Genomic DNA, 17,500 nt, shown 5'->3' with positions numbered 1-17,500 from the left:
AATACTCGGAGCTGCTCATCGTCAACAAACCCGTGGTGTACATCTCCGTCAGCGAGCTACTCAACACTCACCAGGTCTGTGGAACCATTGATCCCCGTGTGAAGAGTTGAGAATCGTCTATTTAATATGTTTCATATGTTTGTGTTGGTTCTGTGTTTCCAGCTGTTGTTGGAGCAGCAGGAAGTTTTATGTCCCGACTCCTCAGACCCTCTGAGACTCCTGCTGAAGGAGCTCGGATCAGTGCCCACCCTGCAGGAGCTCATCGGTACTACAGACACTGCAACTAATACTACAGACAATACTACTGACACTACTACAGACAGTACTAATACTACAGACAGTACTAATACTACAGACAGTACTCATACTACAGACAGTACTCTTACTACAGACAGTACTAATACTACTGACAATACTACAGACAATACTACAGACACTAATACTACAGACAATACTAATACTACTGACAATACTACAGACACTAATACTACAGACAATACTACTGACACTACTATAGACGGTACTAATACTACATACACTAATACTACAGACTATAATACTGACACTACTACAGACAGTACTAATACTACTGACACTACTACTAATACTGACAATACTACAGACAATACTACTGACACTACTACATACAGTACTAATACTGACACTACTACAGACATTACTAATACTACTGACACTACTACTGACACTACTACTAATACTGACAATACTACAGACACTGCAACTAATACTACAGACAATACTACAGACACTACTACAGACAGTACTAATACTACAGACAGTACTCTTACTACAGACAGTACTAATACTACAGACAATACTACAGACACTAATACTACAGACAATACTAATACTACTGACAATACTACAGACACTACTACTACAGACAATACTACTGACACTACTATATACGGTACTAATACTACATACACTAATACTACAGACTATAATACTGACACTACTACAGACAGTACTAATACTACTGACACTACTACTAATACTGACAATACTACAGACAATACTACTGACACTACTACATACAGTACTAATACTGACACTACTACAGACATTACTAATACTACTGACACTACTACTGACACTACTACTAATACTAGACAATACTACAGACACTGCAACTAATACTACAGACAATACTACAGACACTACTACAGACAGTACTAATACTACAGACAGTACTCTTACTACAGACAGTACTAATACTACAGACAATACTACAGACACTAATACTACAGACAATACTAATACTACTGACAATACTACAGACACTACTACTACAGACAATACTACTGACACTACTATATACGGTACTAATACTACATACACTAATACTACAGACTATAATACTGACACTACTACAGACAGTACTAATACTACTGACACTACTACTAATACTGACAATACTACAGACAATACTACTGACACTACTACATACAGTACTAATACTGACACTACTACAGACATTACTAATACTACTGACACTACTACTAATACTGACAATACTACAGACACTAATACTAATACTGACAATACTACAGACACTAATACTACAGACAGTATTACTAATACTGCAGACAATACTACTAATACTACAGACAATACTACTAATATTGCAGACAGTAATACTGACACTACTACAGACAGTACTACTAATACTACAGACAATACTACTAATATTGCAGACAGTACTACTAATACTGACAATACTACTGACACTACTACAGACAGTACTAATACTACTGACACTACTACTACAGACAATACTACTGACTATACAGACAGTACTAATACTACTGACAATACTACTGACAATACTACTGACAATACTACTGACAATACTACTGACAATACTACTGACAATACTAATACTACTGACACTACTACTGACTATACAGACAGTACTAATACTACTGACAATATTACTAATACTACAGACAATACTACTAATACTGACACTACTAATACTACGGACAATACTACAGACACTAATACTACAGACAATACTACTGACAGTACTAATACTACGGACACTACTAATACGACAGACAATACTACCGACAATACTACTGACAGTACTAATACTACGGACACTACTAATACGACAGACAATACTACCGACACTACTACAGACAGTACTAAAACTGACACTACTACATACAGTACTAATACTACTGACACTACTACTAATACTGACAATACTACAGACACTAATACTACAGACAATACTACAGACACTAATACTACAGAAATACTATTGACACTACTACAGACTACTAATACTACTGACAATACTACAAACACTAATACTACAGACAATACTACTGACACTACTATAGACAGTACTAATACTACAGACTACTAATACTACATACACTAATACTACAGACAATAATACCGACACTACTACATACAGTACTAATACTGACACTACTACAGACAGTACTAATACTACTGACACTACTACAGACAGTACTAATACTACTGACACTACTACTAATACTGACACTACTACATACAGTACTAATACTGACACTACTATAGACAGTACTAATACTACAGACAGTACTAATACTACATACACTAATACTACAGACAATAATACCGACACTACTACATACAGTACTAATACTGGCAATACTACAGACACTAATACTACAGACAGTATTACTAATACTGCAGACAATACTACTAATACTTCAGACAATACTACTAATATTGCAGACAGTACTACTAATATTGCAGACAGTACTAATACTGACACTACTACAGACAGTACTAATACTACTGACACTACTACTAATACTACAGATAATACTACAGACAATATTACTAATACTGACACTACTAATACTACAGACAATGTTACTAATACTGCAGACAGTACTACAAATACTACAGACAATACTACAGACACTAATACTACAGACAATACTACTGACACTACTACATACAGTACTAATACTACAGACAATACTACTGACACTACTACATACAGTACTAATACTGACTACTACAGACAGTACTAATACTACTGACACTACTACTAATACTACAGACAATACTACAGAAAATACTAATACTACAGACAATATTACTAATACTGACACTACTAATACTACAGACAATGTTACTAATACTGCAGACAGTACTACAAATACTACAGACAATACTACTAATACTGACACTACTAATACTACAGACAATGTTACTAATACTGCAGACAGTACTACAAATACTACAGACAATACTACAGACACTAATACTACAGACAATACTACTGACACTATTACATACAGTACTAATACTGACACTACTACAGACAATACTACTGACACTACTACATACAGTACTAATACCGACACTACTACAGACAGTACTAATACTACTAACACTACTACTAATACTGACAATACTACAGACAATACTACAGACCATATTACTAATACTGCAGACAGTACTACAGACAACACTACAGAAATTACTAATACTACAGACAATACTACTAATACTGACACTACTAATACTACAGACAATGTTAATGATACTACAGACAATATTACTAATACTACAGACAGTACTACTAATACTACAGACAGTACTACTAATATTGCAGATCGTACTACTGATATTGCAGATCGTACTACTAATACTGCAGACAGTACTACAAATACTACAGAAAATACTACAGACAATGTTACTAATACTGCAGACAGTACTACTAATACTGCAGACTGTACTACAGACGGTACTACTAATACTGACAATACTACTGCCACTTTTGAATGATGAATGACATTTGAATGATTTCATACATTTTTAAGCTTGGTTTTCCTGAAGGAGGATCATTTAGTGTGGAGGAAGTAAGAAAGTTAAAAGTAAGGTTGAGAGAGCAAGAGGAAAAAGTAATGTCAAAGAGAGATTAAATCTGAAGCGTTGAAAACAATGGAAGAACATAAAAGACAGTTTATGTTATGGGAGAAGGAAGCAGAGAACAGGGAGAGGAAGAAAGTATGTGGATTATTTGCTAAGACAAATATAGATGAAAGTACAGACAAAGGGATTATGAAAATGTCAAATAATGTGTAAAGGCTGCTATTTTAATTCAGCTATTTTTATACAATTTTAATTCTGCTATATTATATTATTTTAATTCTGCAATTTTATACTATTTTAATTCGGCTATTTTTATAATGGTACTTCAGACTCATTTACATCTACACTGTGATTATTGTTCTGTAAATGCTCTTACTCTGTCCTTGTACTAATTGTTATGTTTTTTGCTGTGAAGCACTTCACAATTCTTGTATGAAAGGTGCTATACAAATAAAGCTTATTATATTATTATTATTACTGACACTACTACTACAGACAATACTGACACTACTACTAATACTGACAATACTATAGACATTAATACTGACAATACTACAGACAGTACTACCAATACTACAGACAGTACTACTAATACTGCAGACAATAATACTATTATTGTCTGTAGTATTAGTAGTACTGTCTGTAGTATTAGTATTATACTAATACTAATACTACAGACAATACTACTTGCTCCTGTTCTTCACTAGCTTCCTGTTGTCTGACGTCTCTGGTTCTGCTCCTCAGGAGAGTCTTCAGATCCAGAGAGCAGCAAGACAGAAGTTTCTCTGACTCTCACCAACAAGTTCGACATCTTCAACGAGTCTGACGACAAACCAGATGCCAGAGGACTGCTGCTCAGGTAGCTTAGAATGTTGGCCTGTTAGCTTCATTTGGTCTAGTAGCATAGTATGTTAGCCTGTTAGCTTCACCTGCTCAGGTATGTTTAGCAGCTGTGCAGTACTGAGCATGCTCATAAATAACGTTCACTACACAAAGTTTTATTTTGTTTGTTTTTTCAGCACGAAGCAGCTGATCATCGATGTCATCAGGACTCAGTCAGGTGACTCTCTAAGTGACATCCTGAGAGCGTCTGTGTCACATGACCAGGTACACACACAGAAACACAGACAAACACAGACACACACGAGTGAGCCTCAAGTGAACTTCGTTCTCCCCACAGGAAGTGAGTCATGATTGGCTGCTGCAGCGGCGAGCTCTGCAGGACGCTCGCACGCCTGAGAAGATGAAGAGGAACGAGTCGCTGGTCGCCAACGGCAACCTGAGTCTGGAGGAGAAGAAGAGGAAGATCCTGAGGAGCCTCCGGCGGCTGGAGGGACTCGCCGTTCTGAAGCCGCCGCACGCCGACAACCAGATCCTGCAGATGATCGCCAAGGTGAACGAGGATCACACATGTCGTGTCATTCAAAGTGCCTAAATATTAAATCCTGTTTGAGCTGAATATTGTTCCCACTCTTCAATACTTCACTGCTTTGATGTATTAATAATGCTGCAATATTCAACAGTATCATAAAGTCGAGCTTCAGTAAAGGTTCCTACAGAAACGTATTTAAAATCTGTTTTAAGCCTCAAATATCGAGATCTGCTGAAATATAATGTATAATAATGCTGCATATTATATTCCCCCAGGACATCCGTCAGCAGCGGCTGCACCGTCAGCGTCGAGGGGCGGAGCTGCAGAAGCTCCGTCAGACTCTCAGCAGCCTGCAGGCGAAAAGCAGCTTCCACAGTGAGCAGGTGGACTTCTACAGACATTACATCACTTCCTGTCTGGACAACCTGACCGCCAGGTAGGTCCCGTATTATTATTATTATTATTATTACTATGCATCCATCGTCTACCGCTTATCCGGAGTCGGGTCGCAGGGTCAGCAGCTCCAGTAAGGAACCCCAAACTTCCCTTCTCCGGGCCACATCCTCCAGCTCCGACTGGGGGATCCTGAGGCGTTCCCAGTGAGGAGATATAATCTCTCCACCGAATCCTGGGTCTTCCCCTAGGGAGGTGCCCAGGTGGCTCCTTACTAGATGAACCACCTCAACTGGCTCCTTTCAATGCAAAGGAGCAGCGGCTCTACTCCAAGTCTCTCACGGATGGCTGAGCTTCTCACCCTATCTCTAAGGGAGATGCCACCCGATCTCGTTCTTTGGGTCATGACCCTTCATGACCATAGGTGAGGGTAAGAACGAAGATCGACCGATAGATTGAGAGCTTTGCCTTCTGGCTCAGCTCTCTTTTCGTCACAACGGTAAAGCAACTGCAGTACCGCCCCCGCTGCTCCGATTCTCCGGCCAATCTCTCGCTCCATCGTCCCCTCACTCGTGAACAAGACCCCGAGATACTTGAACTCCTTCACTTGGGGTAAGGGCTCATTCCCTACCCGGAGTAGGCAATCCACCAGTTTCCTGCTGAGAGCCATGGCCTCAGATTTTGAGGTGCTGATCCTCATCCCAACCGCTGCACACTCGGCTGCGAACCGATCCAGTGACTGTTGAAGGTCACAGACCGATGATGCCATAAGGACCACATCATCTGCAAAGAGCAGCGATGAGATCCTCAGGTCACCGAACTGCAACCCCTCTCCTCCACGACTACGCCTCGATATCCTGTCCATGAAAATCATGAACAGGATAGGTGATAAAGCGCAGCCCTGGTGGAGGCCAACATTCACTGGGAACGAGTCCGACTTACTGCCGAGTATCCGGACACAACTCTCGCTTTGGGCGTACAGGGATTGGATGGCCCTCAAAAGTGACCATCTCACCCCATACTCCCGCAGCACCTCCCACAGTATCACCCGGGGGACCCGGTCATACGCCTTCTCCAGATCCACAAAACACATGTAGACCGGTTGGGTGTACTCCCAGGCCCCCTCTAGGATCCTTGCGAGAGTGAAGAGTTGGTCCGGTATTCCACGACCAGGACGGAATCCGCATTGTTCCTCTTCAATCAGAGGTTCAACTATCGGCCGAACCCTCCTTTCCAGCACCTTGGAGTAGACTTTACCAGGGAGGCTGAGAAGTGTGATACCCCTGTAGTTGGCACACACTCTCTGGTCCCCCTTTTTAAATAGGGGAACCACCACCCCGGTCTGCCAACCCCTAGGCACTGTCCCAGACTTCCACACAATGTTGATGAGGCGTGTCAACCAAGACAGCCCCTCAACATTATTATTACTATTGTTATTGTTGTTGTTGTTATTATTACTGTTGCTATTGTTAGTAGTATTGTTATTACTTTTGTTATTATTATTACTATTGTTATGATTATTATTAGTATTGTTTAGTATTATTTTTATTATTATTACTATTGTCATGATTATTATTGTTATTAGTATTGTTGTTATTAACGGAAAACAACACAATACGTTATTCACACACAAACACTCAAACTGAAATACATCGGGGCACATAAAAACTGTTTAACAAATGCTACATAATCACCAGTTCCCTTAAATTGGCAGTTTTTCTATGGGAGTTTGGCATTAGCAAGCTAGCGGGAGCAAGGCACTCCGACCGCAATGCTAGCAGTAGCTGTTGAATCCTAACAGAAAACAACAGTCAAGACCGTCTTCTGCTTTCTAACCTCGGTCAAATGTTGCGATTGTTTGTGTTGCAGTAAATCGACCAATAAGAAGGCAGCAGAGAGCAAAGGAAAGAAGAAGCTTCCTGCTCTGAGCTACAGCGCCACCCGCCTGCAGGAGAAGGGAGTTCTGCTGGAGATCCAAGACCTGCCGGCGCCACAGTGAGAACACGGATACAATAATATGTTATATTAGTTCATATGTTAATATAAGTTAACCTTTAACGTCATATATTAATATGAATTAACCTTTAATGTATCACATGTTATTATTGTTGAAACATGTCGTCAGTTTCTGTTATCTGAGCCGAGCTCAACTGTTCCAGGTTTAAAAACGTCGTCTTTGACATCGTTCCTGGACCTGAGAAAGGAAGTTTCAAAGTCAAAGCGCGATTCCTCGGAATCGAGATGGAAGAGTTCCTGCTCAAATACCAGGTACAAAGCAGGCTAAAAACTGAGTTAAAGCAGGCTAAATACTGAGCTAAAGCAGTCTAAATATTGAGTTAAAGCAGGCTAAATACTGAGCTATCCATCCATCCATCCATCGTCTACCGCTTATCTGGGATCAGGTCGCGGGGGCAGCAGCTCCAGTAAGGAACCGCAATCTTCCCTTCTCCGGGCCACATCCTCCAGCTCCGACTGGGGGATCCTGAGGCGTTCCCAGGCCAGTGAGGAGATATAATCTCTCCACCGAGTCCTGGGTCTTCCCCGGGGTCTCCTCCCAGCTGGACGTGCCTGGAACGCCTCCCTAGGGAGGCGCCCAGGTGGCATCCTTACTAGATGCCCGAACCACCTCAACTGGCTCCTTTCAACGTAAAGGAGCAGCGGTTCTACTCCGAGTCTCTCACGGATGGCTGAGCTTCTCACCCTATCTCTAAGGGAGACGCCAGCCACCCGTCTGAGAAAACCCATTTCGGCCGCTTGTACCTGTGATCTCGTTCTTTCGGTCATGACCCAGCCTTCATGACCATAGGTGAGGGTAGGAACGAAGATCGACCGGTATATTGAGAGCTTTGCCTTCTGGCTCAGCTCTCTTTTCGTCACAACGGTGCGGTAAAGCGACTGTAATACCGCCCCCGCTGCTCCGATTCTCCGGCCAATCTCTCGCTCCATCGTCCCCTCACTCGCGAACAAGACCCCGAGGTACTTGAACTCCTTTACTTGGGGTAAGGGCTCATTCCCTACCCGGAGTAGGCAATCCACCGATTTCCTGCTGAGAGCCATGGCCTCAGATTTTGAAGTGCTGATCCTCATCCCAACCTTCACACTTGGCTGCGAACCGAACCGATCCAGTGACTGTTGAAGGTCCACATAAGGACCACATCATCTGCAAAGAGCAGCGATGAGATCCTCAGGTCACCGAACTGCAACCCCTCTCCTCCACGACTGCGCCTCGATATCTTATCCATGAAAATCACGAACAGGATTGGTGATAAAGTGCAGCCCTGGCAGAGGCCAACATTCACTGGAAACGAGTCTGACTTACTGCCGAGTATCCGGACACAACTCTCGCTTTGGGCGTACAGGGATTGGATGGCCCTCAAAAATGACCCCCTCACCCCATACTCCCGCAGCACCTCCCACAGTATCACCCGGGGGACCCGGTCATACGCCTTCTCCAAATCCACAAAACACATGTAGACCGGATGGGCGTACTCCCAGGCCCCCTCCAGGATCCTTACGAGAGTGAAGAGTTGGTCCGTTGTTCCACGGCCAGGACGGAATCCGCATTGTTCCTCTTCAATCAGAGGTTCGACTACCGGCCAAACCTTCCTTTCCAGTACCTTGGAGTAGACTTTACCAGGGAGGCTGAGAAATGTGATACCCCTATAGTTGGCACACACTCTCTGGTCCCCCTTTTTAAATAGTGGAACCACCACCCCGGTCTGCCAAACCCTAGGCACTGTCCCAGACTTCCACGCAATGTTGACGAGGCGTGTCAACAAAGACGGCGCCTCAACACCCAAAGCTTTCAGCATTTCTGGACGGATCTCATGAACCCCTGCGGCTTTGCCACTGTGGAGTTGTTTGACTACCTCAGTGACTTCCATCAGGGAAATTGACGATGGTCCCCCATCAGCTTCCAGCTCTACCTCTACCATAGAGGGCGTGTTAGTCGGATTCAGGAGTTCCTCAAAGTGCTCCTTCCACCGGCCAATAACCTTCTCAGTTGAAGTCAGCAGGGTCCCACCCTTGCTGTACACAGCTTGGATGGTTCCTCGCTTCCCCCTCCTGAGGTGCCGGATGGTTTTCCAAAAGCACCTTGGTGCCGACCGAAAGTCCTTCTCCATAGCTTCTCCAAACTTCTGCCACACCCGCTGCTTTGCCTCTGACACGGCAGAGGCTGCCGCCCTTCTAGTCCTTCGGTACCCTGCAACTGTTTCCGGAGTCCTCCCGGATAACATAACCCGGAAGGACTCCTTCAGTCGGACGGCTTCCCTGACCACCGGGGTCCACCACGGTGTTCGAGGGTTACCGCCCCTTGAGGCACCTAAGACCTTGAGACCACAGCTCCTCACCGCAGCTTCAGCAATAGAGGTTTTGAACATTGCCCACTCAGGTTCAATGCCCCCAACCTCCACAGGGATGTCTGAAAAGCTCCGCCGAAGGTGTGAGTTAAAGATCCCCAGGACAGGGGCTTCCTCCAGACGTTCCCAGTCTGTTTAGTTCAGTGGGTTTACCAGGTCTGTCCAGAGTCTTCCCCCACCCCTTGATCCAACTCACCACCAGATGGTGATCAGTTGACAGCTCCGCCCCTCTCTTCACCCGAGTGTCCAAAACATGCGGCCTCAGATCAGATGATACGATTACGAAATCGATCATTGACCTTTGGCCTAGGGTGCTCTGGTACCACGTGCACTTATGAGCATCCTTATGTTCGAACATGGTGTTTGTTATTGCCATTCCATGACTAGCACAGAAGTCCAACAACAAACGACCGTTCGGGTTTAGATCAGGGAGGCCCTTCCTCCCAATCACGCCTCTCCAGGTGTCTCCATCGTTTCCCACGTGTGCGTTGAAGTCTCCCTAGCAAGACTACGGAGTCCCCTACTGGAGCCCCCTGCAGGGCTCCATTCAGGGTCTCCAAGAAGGCCGAATACTCCTAACTGCGGTTTGCGGCATAGGCACAAACGGCAGTCAGAGTTTTTCCCTCATAACCCGAAGGCGTAGGGAGGCGACCCTCTCATCCACCGGGGTAAACTCCAACTTAGAGGCGCTCAGCCGGGGGCTAGTGAGTATCCCCACCCCCATCCGACGTCTCACACCTTGGGTAACTCCGGAGAAGAATAGAGTCCAACCCCTATCCAGGAGCCAAGACTGTGCGTAGAGGTAAGCCCCACCAGATCCAACTGGTAGCGCTCCACCTCCCGCACTAGTTCCGGCTCCTTCCCCCACAGAGAGGTGACGTTCCACGTCCACAGAGCCAGCCTCTGCTGCCCGGGTCTGGTCCGTAGTGGTCCCTGACCATTACTGCCACCCGTGTGACAGCGCACCCGACCCCAGCGGTTTTTCCCATGAGTTGTGGGCCCACAGGATGGATGGATGGATGGGAGGCACCACGTAGCTTCTTCGGGCTGTGCCCGACCGGGCTCCGTAGCAAACCCGGCCACCAGGCGCTCGCTGTCGGGCCCTCCCTCTGGGCCTGGCTCCAGACGGGGGCACCCGGGCTTCCTCCGGGCAGGGTCTCTCCTTTCCTTTCCCTTTCTTTCATGAAGTCGTTTTTGAACCATTCTTAGTCTGGCCCCTCGCCTGAGACCAATTTGCCTTGGGAGACCCTACCAGGAGCACTAGGCTCCAGACAACACAGCTCTCAGGTTCATAGGGACACACAAACCTCTCCACCACGATAAGGTGATGGTAAATATTGAGCTAAAGCAGGCTAAATATTGAGTTAAAGCAGACTAAATACTGAGCTAAAGCAGGCTAAATACTGAGCTAAAGCAGGCTAAATACTGAGCTAAAGCAGGCTAAATATTGAGTTAAAGCAGGCTGAATATATGTGTGTGTGTGTGTGTGTGTGTGTGTGTGTGTATGTATTAGGACCTGCTGCAGCTGCAGTACGAAGGCGTGGCGGTGATGAAAATGTTCGACAAAGCGGTGGTCAACGTCAACCTGCTCATCTTCCTCCTCAACAAAAAGTTCTTCAAGAAATGAACCACGGGATGCTCTTAAATCACACTCCTATCTCTGATTATAGACTTCTCTAAAATGTGTTTATACAGAGTGAGGTCTCTTCTTCACACTCCTATCTCTGATTATATACTTCTGTTTTTATATTTCACTACATTATCGGTTTCTATATCCCATTATATAAAACAGAGCCAGCATCTTCACTTTACTCCTATCTTTGTTGACCTACCTTTTTTAAACGTGGGACACCTTTCTGCACAAAAACAACAGTGAGAAATAACAAGAAAACTAGTTTTATTTTGAAGGATTTAGTTTCTTCAAGGCCATAAATCAGGACACTCCACAGATTCAGAGTATTGATGAATTAGTACTATAATTATTATTGTTATTGAAGTCTGTTTTGTAGTTTTTGGTCGCAGTTCAAACTACAAAGTTTAAATGAAATTTAGAAAATAAAGTCAACAGCCGCTCTGTTACTGTAAATATTTTCTGTCACTTCCTGTTTGTTTTTTCACTTTTCTGTAAAAGGGAAACATTTTTCATGTGTTTTTTTTACTTCATTAAATGTCTGAATCATCTGTTTAAAGAAAACCTGGACTCTGTTTCACATGTTTTTGTGTTCTAGTGACAGATGGACGACAGTGTTTTGGTCCAGTATTGAGAGCTGCAGTGTAACAAGTTCTGACAACATTATGAGAGGAGCTGCTTCTTTACCTTGATCTGTGCGTTACTCCTGTGACCTGCAGTGGAAACGGGAGAAAAGAGCTGCTGTTTGTGTTGTTGGAGACAGAAAGAGGAGCTTCGTTATCTAGAAGATTTTACATGTTGCTGAATATTCAGCTGATTTACAACACGTGAGATTTCAGAACAAGACTTTAGACTCAGTAACACACAGACTAATAATCTCAAAATGTTAATATATAATGTGAGGAGGTTGTGTTGATGGAGGAGGAGAAATCTGTTTCCTACAATCTACACCAACGCTAACTCTGGAGATAAAAGAAAGATATGAGACCGTCCCCGACACGTGAAGTAAACACGTTAGGATGTTTGTGTAATAAAGTTTTTTTCTTTAGTCAGAAACTTTGACCGCTCTCCTGAATCACGTCTTACCATTTTAATCAGGCGGAGAAGTTTCTGCACTTCGGCCTGAGGTCAGCTCCACCTCTGCTGGTAAAATCGTCAGGGTTAATTATGTCAGCTTTTTATCCAATATTGAATCCTTGTAAATGTTATTTATATCATATATCATCAGTTAGTTGGTCGTATTTAGTATTGTTATGTTCTTTTCTTAGTTTTAGTCTTTATGTTAATATCTGTAGTGATGCAGCTCAAACCAAACGATTCAGTGATAAAATTTGACTTTTCTTTACTGATTTTTCTCTAATATAAACTTCTACGAAACCGTTTTTATTCCAGCGTTGGATCAAAGGTTTATAGTTTAAAGTTTATATTTATAGTGATCTCTTCATTGGGGAGTTAAACATTAAAAACAGAAGGAACCTCAGAAATGAATCCTCTCTTCTAAATATCTGAACCTTCAGAGTAAATCACATCTGAAGCTGTTGGGCTGAAAAAGCTTCTTTTATAATTTGTGTTTATTGGAGTTCGTAAGAGCAGTAGAGGCTGACCTCCGTGTAATCTGGTTTACTACAGCAGTAACAGATATTCTGGGATTTAATTATGTTAAACGTATCAACAGGAAGCAGAAATAACTCCATCAGGATCAGTAAACTGTCTGAGTTCCTGCTGTCAGGTCTGCAAGACCACAAAAACCACTCTTAAAATGCTTGTTTTCTGAATGGGGTTTGGTTGATTAGGGCTAAGCTAACAGTGCACCTCCATCATCTGAATGAGGCATAAACACGTTTGTACACAGATTCCTGTCCGTTCTCCTCACAAAGGTGGAGCTGAGCAGGCCGCAGACTTCTACAATCATTTGTCCTGTTTTCTGCTTCCTCCATGTGCAAATAAAGCACATTCATTATTTGTTGGTGTTGTCGGCTGGAACTCGTGTCTCCTGGCATGCTTCAGTGGTTTGTAAGTGATTGTGTGTCTGGTGTGAAGAAGCAGCTTTAGTTTGGACCTGCGTCCTCACTGACTTCACACTGACCGGTTGAATCTAGTTTAAAGTAGTTTAAACTGTTTAGTGCATTTTAATCATGTTTAAACCAGTTAAACCCAGTTTATATCAGGTTCAAAGATCAGCATGATTTAAACTGGTTTAAACCTGCTTAAACTTAATTCAACTGGATCAAGTTCAAACAATTTTGACCGACAATTCTTCAGAAAGGGCACAAACTGTTTTACAAGAAGTAACTTCATCTTCTGCTCAAACAGGAAGCTTTACTACAAACACTTTAGCTGCGGTCAAACTTTATCAACAATCAAAGATTCATTTCAGTTAAACTTTATAAAAGTTTCTGTAAAGTTTCTCTGTATCCCGTTAGCGTTGGCGCTATCAGTGAGGTCGCACCAACATTCAAACCAAATAAAAAGAATCCAGACGAAAACACTTCAATCAATAGATTCACTCACAAGGAAAAGGTAATTCTGCAAACCTTTTATTTGTCGCTGAATTGTGACACTTAAATTTGCCACGTTGACCAATAAGAAGCCCCCCTGACAGAGCGGAGCTCTGGACGGAGAGTCCAAAATAGAGGAAGCTATCGTAGCCAATTGGCAGGTGAAGTCCCTTCCTGTGTCCACCATGGGATCTTATTCTGAAGAGATATGTATGGTAGTCTCTGATAGCAGTGCAACTTTCTTTACTAAATTATCTTTTGAATGTACAAACGTGTGTAATTCATGGGACCATTCAAACGGGATCAGAACCTTATTTGTTTCTCGCTGTTAACTATGAACACACTTCTTATAAAATAAGATCCCATGGTGGACAGGGGGGGGGAATCCTCAAACGTTTTAGGGAGTCCCGTTAGTGCTAGCTTGTTAGCATGTAAGCTGTTAGTGCTCTATAAACAGATTCCTGCGTCATGATTTCTGCAGTGAACTGTCCCTTTAACATGGTCTCCATGTGTGTTTGTGCTAAGCTAAGCTAACCCTGGTCTCTGTAGTGCACACAGAGATGACTGAGGACAGGAAGTGGGGGCTGCCTTTAACATTACAGCACCGGCTCTATTGCACATCTTTACAGTATTTACAGTCTCAGCAGGTTTTGGTTCAAATCGTCCATACGACTTCTTTGGAGTTTGATAAACAAGAAAAGCACGTTTTAGTTCATCTCGACACAAATCAGATCCAAATATCAGCTCTGTGAGAAACATTGTCAGTAAAATAAAGATTAATTCACAGAAATACCAACTACTATATTGGATAATTACAGTACATACAGCGCAGTAGGTAGTTTTACATGTTACCACATTCTTAAGAACAGGAGCTTATAAATGGATTCAAATAAATACGTTAGCTTCATTCATGAAAAGATGATTTCAGAGTCCACCGTCATCAGTTCAACTTCAGGTTTCATCCGTCACCGTGAGAAAAATGGACCTCAGTGCAAATTGTGCATCTGTAAACATCTAACAAGGTTCATCAGTTTGTGACTGCAGGGAATAAAATATGTAAACTGGTTCAGGAAGCTTCCTGTGGGTCAACAGGAGAGCTGCACCAACATCAAACTTCTCTCAATGATCCAGCTTCAATGACACACGTGATGAAAAGGTTAACACTGTTACCAGGAACTGAAAATACATTTTAACCCAAAGAAGTCAAAAACAGTTGTGTTTGTTTCATTGTCTTGGTTCTAGTTTCCATCATTTCTTTTGTTGTCGGTGAAGGATCAGAGGAAATCTAGAAGTCTTTAGTCTGGACTGAAAAGGTTTGGTGGTCTTTAGTCTGTTAAGAGGTAGCACTCCTACATTTTTGTTACATTGATATTTAATTTGGTTTAAACCGTGAAACTAACATAAGACCCAGATATTATAATTTTTAATAGTGCAGCTCTCTGTGGTTTTAGATGGTGATGATCCGATGGAGAAGCTTCACAGTAAATCACCACCATAAAAGTCTCTGCCGCTACCCATCATGCTTTGCTCCAAAGCCTCCTATCATCAATCCCCGTTGGACTCGACGACCTTCTCGGCCAGGATCTCCTGGAAGGTGGAGAGCTGCTTCATCTGCTCCGTCTGCATCGAGTGTCTTCTCATTAGCTTCTTCTTCATCTTGAAGTCGGGGCCCCGTTTGGGTGAGGCAGGCGCCATGGGGACGAGGATCTTGTGCCCGGCGTGGACAGGGGAGGTGGGCTTGCCGTTGGCACGGATGTCGGGGATGGGTCTCTGGGGGTTGATGTTGAGCGGAGGCAGGAAGCCGGGCCTGGTGTGGGAGATGTGATCTAGCAGGAGTGTTCCGGAGCCGCGGCGTTCCAGGAGCCCGGGGGGACGCCTGCGCATCATGCTGGGGGACACCGAGCTGGGGATGTTCTCCAGAGACTCCCTGGAGGAGCTGGTTACCAATGACAGGGGTGAGGCGTTGTACCTCCTCCGCTCCACTGACACCCGTCCAGAGTCCGGAGACCCTGGGATGGATTCTGGGCAGAGGTGTGTGTCCGACTCGTAGTGCTCCATCCGAGTCAGTTTAGGGTGAGCCAGGGCGCGGGCAGCGACTGCCCCAGGCCCCACGGCATTCTCCTGGGACTCCGGGGCCGTGTTCCTGCGGTACAGGATCTGGTGCTGCTGGACTTTGTCGGCCCAGGAGGACCCGGAGAGGGCGGCATAGTCCTCGGAGCAGGACCGGTCAATGAGTTTGGGGGAGCAGGGGTCGTGTGTCTCAATGCTGTGTCGCCTTGACAACAGCGGTCTCGCCGGTTCTGTGATGGACATGCCGTTGATCTCGGCGATCGTCCTGCTCAGATCGCAGCTGCCCTCCTCCGCAAGGCCTCCGTCAGCCCTCTCCTGTGGGACCCCGCTCAGCACCGAAGGTGCCACCAGGCCCCAGGGCTCCGAGTTCAGCCTCTTCAGCAACTTGCGTGGCGGCGGCCTCTTTTCTCCTGGTGGCCGAGTTGAAGGTAAAGGTAAAGCCGAGGTAACTGCAAAGCTGAAGATCCCCTCCTTGTGTCCTGCCGGCGAGGAGGTGCCAATCTCCACGTCAGAGGGAGACATGCAGGCAGGAGACAGTTTGTCCACGATGGCCGGTGAGGGCGGGGCGTTGAGGTACTGTTTGGTCTTCTTGGTGCCCGACGGAGACGTATCAGTGGTGATGATGATCACCTCCTTGCCTTTAGCTTTGCAGGCATCCAGCAGCACCTGCAGAGTGTCGCGGTCTCCCTTGTTGATGGCGTGGACGAGGGCGGAGGAGCCGGAGTAGTCTTTGAGGCTAGGATCGGCTCCGTTCTCCAGCAGCAGCGAGACCACCTCCTTCCCCGCCAGCTCCGCACAGGCGTGCATCAACGCCGTTCTTCCGCTCTTGTCGGGGATATTTGGATCTGCGCCTTTCTCCAGCAGGTACCTCACCATCCTCTGCCGGGCCTGCAGGTCATCATAGCTTGCTAAGCAGGCGGCGGAGATGGGAGTTTCTCCGCGCTCGTTGCCCTCGTTGATGTATGCTCCGCCCTCCAGCAGCAGGCGGGTCAGCCTCAGCTTCCCCTGGAAGACGGCTTTTAGGAGGGCGTTCCCCTCGGTCTGCAGGGGGCCTCCATCTCCCATGATCCTTCACCTCACCTCAGACCTCCTGTAGCTCAACACTGACTGCCCATCCTCCACGAGAAGTCACGTGACCTGCAGAAGAAACGCACACAAGGTGAGTTCAGCAGTAGACTGAGGATACTGATGAAGAAACAATGCCGGTGCATTTAGTGCAGCTAAAAACTGTTAAACTATTCAACACCAATAGACTGACGGCTCTTCA

General features: G+C 44.6%; 2 protein-coding genes across 3 annotated transcripts in view; one reads left to right on the top strand and one right to left on the bottom strand.

The window, feature by feature from the left end:
* Positions 1-12,229, top strand: part of iqgap3 (IQ motif containing GTPase activating protein 3) — a 30,451-nt gene extending 18,222 nt beyond the window's left edge. Inside the window, exons 25-33 of the mRNA XM_029427024.1 lie at positions 1-74; positions 163-265; positions 4,654-4,768; positions 4,929-5,016; positions 5,090-5,302; positions 5,557-5,717; positions 7,544-7,669; positions 7,834-7,942; positions 11,549-12,229. The exon at positions 1-74 is cut by the window's left edge and continues 59 nt beyond it. Of these exons, the coding sequence (XP_029282884.1) occupies positions 1-74; positions 163-265; positions 4,654-4,768; positions 4,929-5,016; positions 5,090-5,302; positions 5,557-5,717; positions 7,544-7,669; positions 7,834-7,942; positions 11,549-11,662 (1,103 nt within the window). The 3' untranslated portion in view covers positions 11,663-12,229. The remainder of the gene's footprint in view (positions 75-162; positions 266-4,653; positions 4,769-4,928; positions 5,017-5,089; positions 5,303-5,556; positions 5,718-7,543; positions 7,670-7,833; positions 7,943-11,548) is intronic.
* A 1,937-nt stretch (positions 12,230-14,166) lies between these two features.
* ankrd34a (ankyrin repeat domain 34A) overlaps positions 14,167-17,500 on the bottom strand; it is a 22,116-nt gene continuing 18,782 nt past the window's right edge. For both annotated transcript variants that reach the window (XM_029427018.1, XM_029427019.1), the window contains one exon: positions 14,167-17,370. In XM_029427018.1, coding sequence (XP_029282878.1) covers positions 15,709-17,298 — 1,590 coding nt within the window. In that variant the 5' untranslated portion in view covers positions 17,299-17,370 and the 3' untranslated portion in view covers positions 14,167-15,708. The remainder of the gene's footprint in view (positions 17,371-17,500) is intronic.

This window comes from Cottoperca gobio, unplaced genomic scaffold, assembly GCF_900634415.1.
Source record: "Cottoperca gobio unplaced genomic scaffold, fCotGob3.1 fCotGob3_285arrow_ctg1, whole genome shotgun sequence".
Classification (NCBI taxonomy): Eukaryota; Metazoa; Chordata; class Actinopteri; order Perciformes; family Bovichtidae; genus Cottoperca; species Cottoperca gobio.
Note: the sequence above shows the minus strand (reverse complement) of the source record. Positions and strands in the feature narration are given on the sequence as shown.